The sequence below is a fragment of the Petaurus breviceps genome, unplaced genomic scaffold, assembly GCF_028583685.1.
Source record: "Petaurus breviceps papuanus isolate PSGF00001 unplaced genomic scaffold, PetGlider_PUasm1.0 90750, whole genome shotgun sequence".
Lineage (NCBI taxonomy): Eukaryota > Metazoa > Chordata > Mammalia > Diprotodontia > Petauridae > Petaurus > Petaurus breviceps.
In genome coordinates this window covers 4509855-4525191 of record NW_027187335.1, presented here as the reverse complement: position 1 = coordinate 4525191, position 15337 = coordinate 4509855, and the positions used below count along the sequence as shown (strand labels likewise).

At 36.2% G+C, this 15337-nt stretch overlaps 2 protein-coding genes across 6 annotated transcripts in view; one reads left to right on the top strand and one right to left on the bottom strand.

Moving 5' to 3' along the window:
• STXBP4 (syntaxin binding protein 4) overlaps positions 1 to 15337 on the top strand; it is a 244315-nt gene that overhangs the window by 75780 nt on the left and 153198 nt on the right. For all 5 annotated transcript variants that reach the window (XM_069067474.1, XM_069067471.1, XM_069067473.1 and 2 more), the window contains 3 exons: positions 5616 to 5712; positions 7163 to 7275; positions 13622 to 13711. In XM_069067474.1, coding sequence (XP_068923575.1) covers positions 5616 to 5712; positions 7163 to 7275; positions 13622 to 13711 — 300 coding nt within the window. The remainder of the gene's footprint in view (positions 1 to 5615; positions 5713 to 7162; positions 7276 to 13621; positions 13712 to 15337) is intronic.
• The window catches only part of COX11 (cytochrome c oxidase copper chaperone COX11), a 234639-nt gene that overhangs the window by 84077 nt on the left and 135225 nt on the right, over positions 1 to 15337 (bottom strand). The gene's annotated exons all lie outside the window — the stretch shown is intronic.

The following is a 15337-nucleotide window of genomic DNA, read 5'->3' as shown; positions in this document are numbered from 1 at the left end:
CCAGAAATAACTGGCCTTGTAACCTTGAGCAAGTTACTTAACCCCAAGTGCTTTAAAAAAAAAAAAAGAACTTACTACATGCCAGATACTGTGCTAAGCACTGATATCAATGTCTTTGACATTTGATGAGGGTTTTTTTTTTTACAGTTGTTACCTGGTGGACAGATCAGATTTTACTACCCTTTATACAGACACTCGGCAGAAAATATCAGCGTAGTAAATTATTTGCTCTTCATTTTGTTGTCCAGGTGACATAAAAACTCTAAATTCTCAAGATGTGTAACGCAGATAAAAATATATATCCTATTTGGTTGTCTGTCAGACATACAATTTATGGTTGTTGTTTTTTTTTTAATTAAGTATATAAATTTTAATCTAAATAAGCTGATGTGGTAATAAAGTCTTGCAAGGAAAAAAGCTGTTGGCTAGCTATGTGGCTGTTAAGTAATTAGACCAGTCAAAAGAAGAGATTTTTAAATAGAGAGTCAAGAATTTGAGCAAAGGAAATTAAATTACCTGTCAAGGCAACACTTTATACATTTCCTTTCATGGTAGAATGTATAAAGAGAATCCAGATGTATTGAAAAGTGATTTCTAACAGCTGTTCCTATATAAAACAAGTCATTTGTTATTTCCTGATCTTCAAAATGATAGTATCACTGACTCTTCAAATGGACATTCTGAGAATTATTTCATACCTATGCAAGAACAAAAGTGACATCACTATCACCATCTTTCTATATATATCACAGATGATTTAAAATATGGCCCATTGCCCTATTTGATCCTTATGATAAGCCTGTGATATAAGTAGGACAAAGCATATCTGATAAAAGGGCACTTGGTGATTGGTCCCTGCAAAAAGGAAAGGGATACCATACCCCGATCCATCCCTATTATTGTACCTGAGAACTATCTGCTGCGACCCAGATGCCATTTCCCTAATATTTAAGCTACCTCTGCTGTTTCTTTTACTTTTGAAAAAAGGCTTTGCTGAGAAATACTTTACCCAATTTCTGATGGCAGCTGCTGTTGCTGATAACCTCCTTTATGTTTTAGGTTGGATGGTTTTCAGTAGTATTTTAAGAAAGTAATATTTTTCTTAATCATTCATTTGGGATTATGGAATCATTAAAGGCCCTTATCCAGTAGAAAACTACATTTTTCCTCTTAAATATAGAATAATAAATCATCATTCCTAGCCATTTTTAAGTCTCTTCATTTTGTCAAAACTAAGATTAATTCATCTTATTTATGTTTTAGCTTCATTGAATTACTGTTTTCTATCTTGAATGTAATATACTGAATGCACCAATTACAAAACATATTCCTTTAGGGCACGTGACCTTCTCCACAGCTATTATGTTAAGTTTAGACCTAAGGTAACTTGTACTGTAGTTGATTAAATTGTAGTTTCATTGTCATCACACATATCCACACACGCGTGCGCACACACACATACATACATACATACATACATACATACATACATATCTAGCAGATATATTATAACCAATGATCACTTTTGGCTTAAAGTGTGTAAGCAAGAACAAATATAGAAAAACAATACTGATTGTTTTTAGATTTTTATAGTCAACTTTAACTTTTTTTTGTTTTTAAATAACCAAAGGCTTTGTATGTTACATATTCTTCTTATCTTTCACAGTGTGTTCTAATTATGTAAGTGTGGGGGAATTACACACATACTTCCCATTAAGGATCCAGTCCTAGTCAATATTTTCTTAAAATGATATGTTAGCAAAGCTTATAGTCTTATATTTGAACAAATGATCATGTGTATGTGTGTCTGTGTGTGTAAATCACTAACAGGATCTTTAATTAATGAATTTTCTAAGTTTCTTTTTTTCTTTCTAGTTCAGATAGTAGTCTGTTCAGTGTAGTAGTTCAGATAGTAGTCTAAATTCAGCAAAACATATATTAATAGTTTATCACTAAAGTTCTACTTGAGGTTCAGTCTCTTCCTTTTCTTTTTTTTTGAAATTGCTCTATTATTGATTTTAACCAGTTATCCTGTCATAGCTTCTCATATTACACTATCCCCTAAAGTGTAAGTGATCAAAATTAAAATAATAATAGCAATAGCCGAGAATTATCATACATTATCTCAATCAGTCCTCACAATAACTCTGCATTAAGGGTTTCTATTCTCCCCATTTCAGACATGAGGAAACCGAGGCTTAGAAAGGTTGGAAGATCTTACCAGTGGTTTCTTGGTTATGTAGCTGACTATTAACAGGAAAGTTTTGAACCCAGGTCTCTCCTGATTCTTGGTCTAGCAGTCTTTCCACTTGATCATATTGCCTTTCGTCACATGATCACTAAACATATTGGGGTATTAAGTTAACATATACATAAGGTTAAGATACTTTCATTATTAAGCACCTAGTATGTTCCAGGCATTGTGTTAGTTGTTAGATATACAAGGACAAAAATAAAAGCCCCTGCCTAGAAGCAACTTACATTTTACTGGAGGGTTGATGCAATCCCATGATTGCATTGTTGGTTTTATTTTTAAAAAGAGGGAAAAAAATATACATGCTAACTTTATTATATATTTAAATGGAATAGCAAATTGTACAAAATAGATTTGCAATTTCATGTGTAATCATTTCTTTAATTATACTATATTATGGAAATGCTTGTTTTTATTCCACAAATTAAAAATAAAGAAAAATTTAATTAAGTGCTTCTCTTTAGTAATTTCAATGCTTATTCTTTTTAATTGACATTAAAGGCCTGGTTAGAGAAGTAGCCTTCTCCCTTAGAGTATAGCATGTTTACAGAGCTACATGAATGAGTTTATCTGATTAGCTAGCTGTTTATTCCTACTACTGATAAGAATTCAGCAAACATTTATGAAGAGCTTTGTGTATAAGCACTAGGTACTGAGTATAGAAAGACAAAAAAAAAAATAAACTAACCTAGTATTCTACTAGGCAGGGCAGGCATAGGGCCTGGAGGGAAGATACAAAATATAGATGGATGGATGGATGGATGGATGGATGGATGGATGGATGGATGGATGGATGGATGGATGGATAGACATCAGATAGATAAGTTAAATTAAAGGGAGGGCATTAATATCAGAGGGAGGGAGGGAGGAGGAGAGATCAGTCTTTAATAGAAAGTGGCACCTGATTTGAGGCTTGAAGGAAGACGGCTTCTGAGAGGGATTGATTAGAGAAGGCAGTGTGTTCTTTTACAAATATACAGAGGTAGCAAATGGAATGTTTGGTTTAGGGACAGCTAATGATCCAGTTTGTCTGGAACATAAAATGTAATGAAAGAATTTGAGATATTTAACTAGAAGGTTAAGTTGGAGCCCAATTCAATTCCAGTTTGAGTTTTTAATTTATTAAAGAGAGGATACCTTTCAATATGAGTTTATCATAGTCAGACTATTGACTTATGAAAATTATTTCTACCTCTGTATGGAAGAAAGATTAGAGAGACTGGAAGTAGGAATATAAATAAAGAAGCTATTACAGGCATACAGGTGATGGGAGAGGGAATGGTCAACGACGATTCCACAATTATTAAACTGTACAACTGGTGGATAGTGCTTGATTGGTTGGTTGGTTGGTTGTTGGTCTTTGTTCTTGAAGAGGACCAAAATGACATCCCTACACTAAAGTAAGGTTTCATTGTGTCTGATTATGGCTGTTCAGCCCAATATGAGCTTAGATTGCTCTACCACAGGTCGGGCACAAATAGTCCATGTGAACATTTCAGGTGGGTACTCTAAATTTGTGCATCCTGCATTTCTTTTGAGCTGTTTCAATTCTGCTTTGCTCATATTGCACAGCACCTTCTCTGATGTGGGCACCCCATGCTGAGCAGTTCTGTGCCAGTGTCTCTCATGTCACATCATCAATTTCATAGTTCTTAAGAGAGACCTTGAGAGTGTCCTTGTATCACTTCTTCTGCTATGAACCATGTGAACACTTGCCCTTTGTGAGTTGTCCATAAAATGGTGTTTTTGGGAAGTGTACATTTTGAATTTGAAAAATGTAGCCAGCCCATCAGAGTTGTGCTCTCTCAATCAGAGTTTGAATGCTTAGCAGTTTAGTTTGAGTAAGGACCTCACTGTCTGGTACCTTATCCTGACAGGTGATCTTCAGAATCTTCCTAAGACAATGAGGAAGGGCAGATTCAGGGGAAAAAATAATGAACTCTGTTTTGAGCATATTTAGTATAATCTGATATACCATCCAGATAGAGAGGTCCAGCGGAAAATTTATGAGCTGGGGCTAGCATTCTTTAGGAATGAATATGGTATTGTGGAGTACAACCAGGCTGTATATTGTCACTTTATTTATGTAATGTATATTCAGAGTACACCATGCAAAATTCCAGACTGGATGAATAGAAGGCCAGAATTAAGGTTGCCAGGAGAAACATCTGTGATCTGAGATATGCACATGATACCACTCTGATGGCAGAAAGTGAAAAGGAATAAAGAAGCCTCATGAGAAAGTGAAAGAGGAAAGTGTAAAAGCTGTCTTGAAGTTTAACAAAAAAAAAAAACTATGATCGTGGCAAATGCTCTCATCACTTACTGGAAAATAGAGGGAAAAGAAATGGAGGCAGTGTCAGATTTTATGTTTTGGGGCTCAAAGATCACTGCAGGTGGTGACTGCAGCCATGAAATTAGAAGACACTTGCTCCTTGGAAGGAAAGCTGTGGCAAATCTGGAAGGCAAACTAAAAAACAGAGACATCACCTTGCTGACACAGGTCCATCTAGTCAAAGCTACGGTTTTTCCAATGGCATTGCATGGCTGTGAGTTGGATTATAAGGAAAGCTGAGTGCCTTAGAATCTACACTTTTGAGTTATGCTGGAAAAGAAATTAATTCAGACTTTTCACTGGAAGGTCACCTACTGAAGCTGAAGTTTAAATACTTTGGCTACATAATTAGGAGGCAGGACTCATTGGAAAAGACCCTGATGTTGGGAAAGAATGAAGGCAAAAGGGAAAGAGAGAAGACATCAGAGGATAAGGTGGATAGGTAGTGTCATGGAAGGAACAAACATGAGCTTGGACAGACTTCTGGAGATAATGGAGGCTAGAAGGACCTGACGTGCTATGGGTCCATGGAAGTCACAGAGTCAGAAATGACTGTACAACCGAACAACAAAAATCTTGTATTGTGTACGATACAATTTATCTTGTATTGAGTAATATAGAGTAATTTTACTGACATTCTGGGGTAGTCTTGTAGAAACTGTTGTTTTTGTTTTCTTATCTTGTATTGGTCACATTTTCTTGCTGCTTTTCTCTTACCTGCGTGTATAATTTTGTAAAATGAAAGTCATTTATCCTTGGGGCAGTTGCTGTGCCTATGAAATTTTGCTTTGGTGAGAAAGTGCCCATTTAGGAAAAAAAATTGTTTGGAAACTCAGAAAGCAAATATTTTATGGACAGTTAATCGACAAGGGGCAAGCTGAGTTGATTCATCCATCTGTCTTATTCATCACTCTGGTCACGGCCCCTCCTATTGATTTTTGTATTGGCTAATAATACAAAGCTGTAATGGATAGGATTTTATTCCACGGTGATCAAGATGTGAAAATTCTCCTCTTTTTCTTCCAGGCCCTACATTATCTTGGTATTCAGCCCACTGAGGAAGAGCACAAAGCCCTGAGGCAACAAGTGCAAATAGACTCCAGGGGAACTGTGTCTTTCGGAGGTAATGTCTGGCCTATAGCTCCGAATCACAATATTGAAACTGGTTAAGCATCATTTTCACTGAAATATCTTGCCCTCCCTCCACTTCTAGTTACAAACAGTATCTCAGCTTCTTCAATCAATAATATAATAACACAGCCTTAACTCATTGTAAGGCAGGCGTCATCTTAGGACCAAGAAGCTGATGTGATTGGTTACACTTTTCTCATTCAACCCAGAAAGTGAAATGTTTTCATATTTTGCTAGAGGCACCATGGCATATTGGTCAGAGTGCTAACCTTGGAGTTGAAAACATCTGGGTTTAAATCTCACCTCAAGCACTTCCTTATTGTGTATTCCAGTGAAAATCACTTAACTTTTATGTGTCCCATGAATCCTGAATCTTACCTAGTAAATAACAGATAGGTTATGATCTGTGAAAGAAGTTGCCACATCAGGAGTTAGTTACCCCTCTTCCTCCCATGTTGATGAAATCATAGATTCTGATACATACCCATATACTTCTATTTGCTACTTTTAAGGGGATGGGAAGAACGTATGTGTGTGTATGTATATATGACATGTTCTACCCATGCCTTGTATATATGCATGAGTATATACTATAGACACATAGATATGTGTATATAGATACATGTAAATGTGTTTTAAGATACTTATACACATGCACATGTGTGTGAAGACATATATGTAAACATGTATACATTTGTAAGGGGAAAAAGTACCCAAAAGATCTTCATTTTTGCTCAGAGATCTGATATTCATTAATTCCTTAACAAATATCTTATTAAGTGCCTACAATTACCAAGACACGGTACTAAGTAATGATAAGGATATAGAAATTAAAAAAGACATGGTCCCTATTTTTAGGGAACTCAGCACCCATGTTATCCCAACTAGCAGCCCCATAAATTGTATCATTCCACTTGATTTCAGAAAGAGCTCTCTGTATAATAGAGAGAGTTTAAAGTGTTAAGTATATTCATTTGGGTTTGTTTCTTTGTTTGAATTCATATGGAAGCAATGTTACATATCAAATTTTTCAGTGTTTCTTATTTCTTTGTAATTTTTTACATTTTTACACATACATTTTACACATTCAAAATACAATTTTATTTCACACTTGTGTTGAGAGCTATGTTGTTTGTAGTTTGTGTGTCAAAGAAGTAGTAGAATTGGATAACATTTATTCTCTTAAATCTTTGAGTTTGACCAAAATAAATAGTGAGAGACTAGAGGCTAAACCCACATTTCAGGGTTATTGATTTGGTTTGTTTGCTAATTTTTAAATCAAAATTATATTTAGTTCATCTTCACAGTACCTTCCTCAAGTTTTAATTTTGTTGAACCTATTAAAAGACTTAATTAAAACATAAATACTATGTAGTTTTAAAACATTAGGGAGAAGTATATTAAATTGAGCTTTGTTTTAACAGCAGCTTTGTACATTCTAGATTTTGTCCAGGTTTCCAGAGAACTATTCCGCTTGCAGCTGAATGAAGTAGGCGTTGGGCAAAAATCCACAATGCTTGGTGCCCATGAAATTTCCCATTTATTAGACACACAGGTAGAGTATATACTCTATATAATTTTCTAATTTGCAGTTAGTTAACAGTAGATCATTACCATTTTGAGTTTTATAATTCTAAATTTTTATATTCATATTTTTAATGCAAGTAAAACAATACAGAGTTTTTCAATGCCTGATTTCCTTCTAGTTCTTTAGGTTTACACATTTTAAATCCAGTTTTATTCCATGGTTGTGTTGAAATCTCTGTTTTCAGGGAGGATATCAAAAAAGTAGGAGGACTTGAGAACATTGACAATATTATTATTTTACAGATGAGGAAACTGAGGCAGGCAGAGGTTAAGTGACTTGCCCAGCATCCCACAGCTAGTCTGAGACCATATTTGAACTCAGGTCTTCCTAGTTTCAAGGCCAAGTGCTCTATTCACTGTGCCACATAGGTGCTTCATTTATATCTGAATCCCTGTGTCAGGGGAGAGTGGGATGGAGGGTGCTAATTTGAAGCTAAGGAAATTCTTGGTGAATTGATGACCAGCCACAATGAACCAAAATGGTCTTTGTCCTGTGAGAATAAGAACATCAATGACCTATTTTCAAAATGCATTAACTCTTTAAAATCTTGTTGTAATCCTTGACAAATTGCTAATTTTAATGCAGTGAATTATATTGAATGCAACTGACTAGAGAATTGCTTTAATGCATACAGTAGGTAGCTCTTAAAAAGGACGTTCAGTCCTTCCTACATTAAGACACTCCATCAGCACTCAAACTTTTCTACTATTAGATGGAGAGGCATCAACCTGCAGGAGCCCAGTTTTTCTCCTGCTAGGAATATTTTCATGCCTTCAATTCAGATATTCAGCAACAATAACAAAAAAATATTAAGTGTCGAATACTGCCTAATACTTCTGGCTGCCATGGTACCCAGTTTCTATGAGGAAAGACAAAGGTGCTTGAGGGACAGGTGATCAGGACGCTTAGTGTAGTTTGATCTTTAAACACAGAACTTTCTTTGTGGCTTCACAGTGCCACAGATGTTCCAAAGAGTGAGCATAGCACTTCCTTCCTACCCCTAGGAGTTTAGGTCAGACAAGGGTATGTTCAATCTCCTATAAGGTGCTATTCTCTGTTTCTTACCTGCAGAATAACAATCCAGGAAGGCTGACAGTCTTTTGGAAAGAATACTAGAAAAGAAAGTTGCTAAATCGCTGCCTGCTGTACACCTTACTATTAGTTCAATAAGCAAAAAAGGAAAGATGATTATCTTATTAATTCTTTAAAACTTAATTTAATTAAATCTTATTAATTCATTAAGCAAATATTGATTGAATATACAATATATATATATATATATATATATATATATATATATATATCAAATGCTGTGCTGAGAGGGACATAAATATAGATAAGCTCTGGTCCTGCCCATATATAACTGACAGGTGAGATAGGCCTTAAGGGATTTAAGACAGGTCTGTTGGACTTCTGCAGAGAGAATTAGGAAGGAAAGATGGTAGAGGAGAACTGGCAAGAATGAGGAAGGAGAATAGTCTGAAGACTATGCAAGAGATGGTGAGAGTTCAGTTTAGTTGGAGGGTAGTGTAAGTGTAGACAGTAATAAAAAATAAACCCGTACAAGTTGTTTGGGGGATATTGGGATTAGGAGTCAATGTACATTCATTATAGTTCCCACTAAAAGGTGTTTTGCCCAAATCACTTATTTTATTATGTGCCTCATTTTCTCTGTTTGTAGAATTTAGAGATTGGGCTATGATTGGGCTCCTTCCAAATGTAAAATGCTAAATTCTTTTTTTTTTTTTTGGAGGGCAATTGGGGTTAAGTAACTTGCCCAAGATCACACGGCTAGTTTTTTTGTGTGGGTATTAAGTGTCTGAGGCCGGAACTGAACTCGGGTCCTCCTGACTCCAGGCCCAGTGCTTTACTCACTGCACCACCTAGCCGCCCCATAAAATGCTAAATTCTTGATCCTATTTCCTTTTACCCTTTTCCTGTCATCTATGATTTTATCCAGCAGGCAAAGGAATTTTAAGCATGAGAGTGTAACAGAGCATTGCTGTAAGATGATTTATTTGGTGTCAGTGTAAGGTCCTAGACCTGGGAGAAGGGAAAGTTTGAAGGAAGAAAGCCAAATTAGCTAACAATCCCAATAGTTCAAATAAGAGTTAATAAGAACCTAAACTAGAGTGCTTGCACTGAAAAGAGAAAGGAAGGAATGGATAGATTTGAGAAAAACTACCAACAAAGGTTTGAAATGACTTGAGGCAGAGCCATGATGGTGGAGGTAGTCACCTAGCTGAACTCTCCCAACAGCCTCCTCCAAACAACTTTAAAATAACATGTCAAATTAAATTCTAGAGTGGCATAGACAACCAAAGGTTGGGGTAAGATATTTTTTCCAGCCCAAGATAACTTAGGAGATCAGCAGGAAAGGTCTGTGACACTGGAGTGGGGGCAGTCTGGAGTGCACACAATGGCAACACCAGCTGGGGGCCTTGGAGGTGGCAATAGTGCTGGCATCAGCTTTGAGAGCTCTTAGCCCAGTCAGTAAGAGGCTCAGAAAACTTAGAAAGAGATCACAGGGGACCTTTCACTGCTACTAGGATCAGGACCTGATACTGTTTGGCAACTTCATTGGCCGTATGCAGTTGTAGGTCACAATTTTAGAACACAAATTTTAGTGCTAAGCAGTAGGCATAGAAGTAAGGCAAAACAACAACAAAAAAAAAACCTGCCCCTGAATTCAGAGAGTTTCCAATCTAATTGGGGAGATAACCTGTAAATAACTACATATAAGTGATTGCAGGCTGCATTGATACAGATTGCTAGTAGTACTAGGAAAATTAGAATCCTCCTGTATGCTACTCCCATCAATCCACACCTGGAGTGCTGTGTTCAGTTCCAGGTGCCATCTTTTAGGAAGGACATTGATAAACTAGAGAACATACAGAGAAAAGCACCCAGAAGAGTGAAGGGCCACAAAAATTTTTTCCATTTAGTTGAAGAAATTGGGGGCTGTTTTGCTTGGAAAAGAGAAGGCTTAGACTTAGTAATCTCCACAAATTTGAAAGCTTGGCATGTGGAAAAGAGATTCAATTTATTCTACCTGGCCCCCAGAATCAGGATTCAGAACAATGGTTTGGAAATGGAAAGAAGGCAGATTTATTCTTGAAGAGAAGAAAAATTTTCTGTTAATTGGAAGTAGAATGGACATCCCAAAGTAGAGTGGGCATCCTCAGAAGGTAGTGATTTCCCCTTCATTATATATCTTCCAAACAAAATCTGGATGATTAGTCACTGAGTCGGTAAATATTTATTAAACGCCTACTGTATACCGAGCACTGGTTCATTTCTCAGGTTTGTTTTAGAATAGATTTTTGTTCAGGTTTATGTTGGGCCAAATGGCCTCTGGTGTCCCTTGAAATGTTGACATCCTGTCAAGTGAAGTGATTTGCGCATGGTTACACAACATGTAAAGATTAGAATTGAGTTTTCAGCCAGATCTCCAGCAGCTCTGAATTTAAAGCTTTAGAGTTGTATTTAAGAAGGTAATCTGATAAGATTATAGATTTTATAGTGCAAGGGACTTTAGAGGCCATCTAGTCCAATCTTTTCATTTTAAAGAAGAGAAATCTGAGTTTAAGGGAAGCTATTGTTTATTATATTGAATTGCCCTGGGTCAAATCTAGCCTTGGTCATAGGATAATAAATTTAGAGCTAAAAGGGAACTTTAATATTATATAATCCAACTCCCACATCTTGCAGAGGAGAAAAACAAGTCCTCAGCCGAGCAAGTGAGTTACCCAAGGTCACATAGTGTGACTGCATTTGGGAGTTGGTAGCAAAAATGCATTTTGCATGGCATATGACAGCATGTTGTAAAAATGAATAGAGTGCTGGGTTTGCACTCTGGAAAATCTGGGTTGAAATCTGGTCCTGGACACTTAATAGTTCTGTGACCCAATGCAAGTCTTCCCCCACATTTGCCTCTTGGAATCCCTAGCCTCCTTCAGGGTGTACTTATCTCATGAGCTACCCTCCTGGGATGCCTTTGTGCTCTCATGAAGACATAATGGAATTGAAAAAATCCAGAGAAGTTTAGAAACATGCTAGCTGTGTGACTCTGAGACTAAGATGACTATGTCCTCTAATTATCATATTCATTCATTTATTCATTCACTCGTTTATTTGTCTCCCCCTCTAGAATATAATCACCTTGATAACAAGGGCTGTTTTTATTTGTCTTTGTATCCCCTATTGCCTTAGTACTTAGTAGGTGTTCAATAAATGCTCATTGGATTGAATTGGGTTGGAATTTGATTAAACTCTGAGTGCCTCAGGCAACCACTTAGGATTCTATCTACTAAGTTATAGAAAACTTATTATTTAAACTGATGGATGGAGTTTCCACACTGGATATTCTCTATAATTAAAATATCACAGATGTTTTGATATTTATATATTCCATATAGCAACATGGTTCAATTTCTTTGATAGTATTACCTAAGAGAATCAATAGCCAAAAGAGAAGAACTTTTTAGTAGAATTTCCATGCAGTATCTGGGACTTGCTTTTAGGGTGCAGAAATGGAATAGTACACAAACACTAAAATGACAGCAGCACATAAGAAACATAATATTGGGTCAAACAGACCATGCAATTCAGTGTTACTCATCTTACATTGGCCAAAAGAGGTTTGTATGAGGATATGATTGCCTTCCGAGATTTCATTGTTGAGAAGTTAGTGGCATAGCCCTCAGATTCCTAGGTTCCTTAATAACCCAACATAATTGTTTTATGCATTTATTTATTTAAGTCATTGTTGAACTGAGGGAGAAGAAGTGGTGGGGATTTGGACCTGTAGGAATCCCCAGTGTAGAAACTCCCTTTCTCCAAGCAGATTGCCAATTCCTTTCCCACTTGGAACAATGAGACATTAAGTGATTTGCCCATTGTTACAGCATTGGTATGTACCAAAATTTATTTGCTTCTTTTCCACCTCCATTATGCCTTCAAAATATATTCCATTTGTGTATATATTCTATCCTTCATATACATGATATATATAGCCCTCACCCATCCATGACAGGGTAGCATTATTTTAACTATAAAAGGATAACTTCCAATAGCCTTAGGGAAAAGTGAGAGGCATCAGTGTTCTAGTGGAGAAACTACTGTACAGAGAAGTCAGGATACTCAAATTTGAGTGCCAGCTAGCTGTGTGACCTTGACAAATGACTTTGTCTCTCTGTATCCAAGTTTCTTTAACTAGTTTATGAGAGATTTAAACTAGTTAATTTCCAATAACAGATATATTATTTAATAATATATAATTTTATTTTCTATAGATATCTATTATTTAATAATAGATGTCATATTACAGACTGTCCCAGTTTTGAAGTTCTGTGATCCTATAATTTATAGACAAAGGCACCCTCCTTCTTAGGGCAATAAATTCCCTAAATTTATCACCATTGGGCAAAATGGTACTTTCTGCCTTCCATACCCTAAAACTATCTTTTTCGATATTCAAGTGATTTCTCCTTTCTCCTGCTTACTGTTAACAGATGTGGAAGTTAATAAGTCCATGTTTCACATACCCTCCTCCCCCTTTTTTTTGGGGGGGGGGATCCAGGCATGATTTCATTTAGTATAAAGAATCCCCAGTATAGAAATTCCTTCCACTTACACAGATTGGCCACTAATCTGTAAATCAAGTCTTAGGAAATTGTCCAGGACATTGAGATGTTAAGTAACTTGCCTGTATCAGAGCACCCCTGCTCCATGGCCAACTCAGTTATGTCTTCATCAAAGGCTAAACTGCACATAGCATTTCCAAGTTGTGCAGTAATCAGATCATGTTCTAAGTTTTGTTTTCAGTGTTATTCCTTATGATGGCCAAACATTCTGTCAGTCTTGGGAATAGCAGTACATTGTGCTAAGGTCTTCAGGGGACAGTTTGGACAGCAAGCTGTAGATTCTTCATTCCATTCCTTGGGTTATAAACCCTGTCTTGGAATATGGTTGAACCTTTCAGGGAAATCATGTTGCTACTTGCCAAATTAAAATGTTAACATTAACTTAATTCAGAATAGTATGGGTTTTTATAGTGAAATAAAAGCAGTTGGAAGCACTAAAAAATTAAAATTAAATTTAAGTTAATGATATTGCCCCATATTACTTTTGCATCCTGTTTTAATTAACCAAGAGATTAGTTTAAAAGTAAACTTGCAGATTTTTTAATGAAATATAATATTAATATGCAAAAACAAAACCACTATGACGACAGGGAAGCAAATAATTCACATTAACCTGTAATCATGAGCATCTAACGTGTTATTTTACTTTTCCAATTCAATGTGCATAGCTTCTTGCCTGTGATTCTTCAGAAGTGGATGAAGTAGAAAAGCTTAAACGTGAAAGAAATGATGCTTTGAGAGAAGTCAGCAAACTGAAGGTAATCTTTAATTAAGGTCTTTTTTTTTTTTAAAGTAAAATCTTTTCTCTGACAAATTTGACTACTCAAGGTGTGGTATATTTTATCTTTACTAAAACAATATAAATTAACCAAATTATAACCAGTGTTATAATTAGTACTTTATCCTATGTTTACATTCTATTTTGTCTGTTTTTGAAGCTTCACAACACCCATGCAAATTAAGATGGCATTGTTGTAGTTCTATGTGGATGGAGAACATCTAACAGCTTTAGAAAAAAGAGAGGTAGCCATACTATAGTAGAGAAGCCATCATGTGGAGAATCTGCCTGGGGAACTAAGTTCTAACTCCAGCTCTTCCACTGGCTAACTTACTCAGATAACACTGTCAAGTTATTTTGATTCTCTAGGTCCCAGGTTCCTTATCTATAAGACGAGAGAGTTGGGCTAAAGGAACTGTCCCAGATCTACAATTCCATGTTTCCGTTATTTGAATTGAGGCATTTATTTACTCCCTCTTCCCTAGTTGATTCCCTTTCACTTGTTATATTCCTCCGTTCTGGCTCCAAGTGATCAGGAGTGGGCAGCATAAGCCTTCTTACTGCTTATAGGATGATAGCTAACATTTATATAGTGCTTTGTGCTACCTCATTCAATCCTCACAAAAAGCTTATGAGGTAGGTGCTATCATTAACCCTATTTTATCTTATTTTGTTTTATTTTTTGCTTTTTTTGGAGGGGGGAAGGTAGGACAATTGGGGGTTAAGTGACTTGCCCAAGATCACAAGGCTAGTTTTGTGTTAAGTGTCTGAGGCCAAATTTGAACTCAGGTTCCCCTGACTCCAGGACTGGTACTCTATTCACTGTGCCACCTAGCTGCCCCACATCAACCCCATTTTAGAGATTTTAGAGATCTTAGTTTGAGAGAGGTTGAGTGACTTGCCCAGGGTCACACAGCTAGGTAAGTATCTCAGATGCGATTTGAACTTAGGTCTGTCTGACTACAAGGGCGGCACTCTACACACTATACCACCAAGCTGCCTCCTTATTGTTTTATATGAAGGCGTTTTGGTGTAGTGGAAAGTAGTTATCCAGTCTACTAGTATTTATTGAACACCTACTGTGTGCTGGGCACTTTAAGTTCTGGTAATACAAAGAAAAGGCCAGAACAAAATAAAAAAAAATCTTCTCAAATATAAATGGATACTATGCTGATCTTAGAGTCAGGAAGACCTAACTTCAGTTTACTCCCAAGAAGCTTACTAGCTGTATTACCTTGGGTAAATCACTTGACCTCTCAACCACACTTTATCAGTAAAATGAGGATGATAAGTTCAACTGCTAACTTCATAGGGTTATTGTGAGGATCAAATAAGATGATATATGCAAAATATTTTGCAAATCCTATATAAATGGTTTATAATATATTATTATATATTACAATATTACATATTGTATACTATACAATATTATATATACAATAAATATGGTATCATTGTACAGATGAATCCTATATCCTTGGGAAAAGGACCAGTACCTTAAGACAGGACCATCATTCTTTTCTAGAGAAGCATCAGGAATTAAGATAACTTACTTTTTAAAATCGCCATAAACATGGAAGAGGTGCTGTTCTATTTTATAACACCT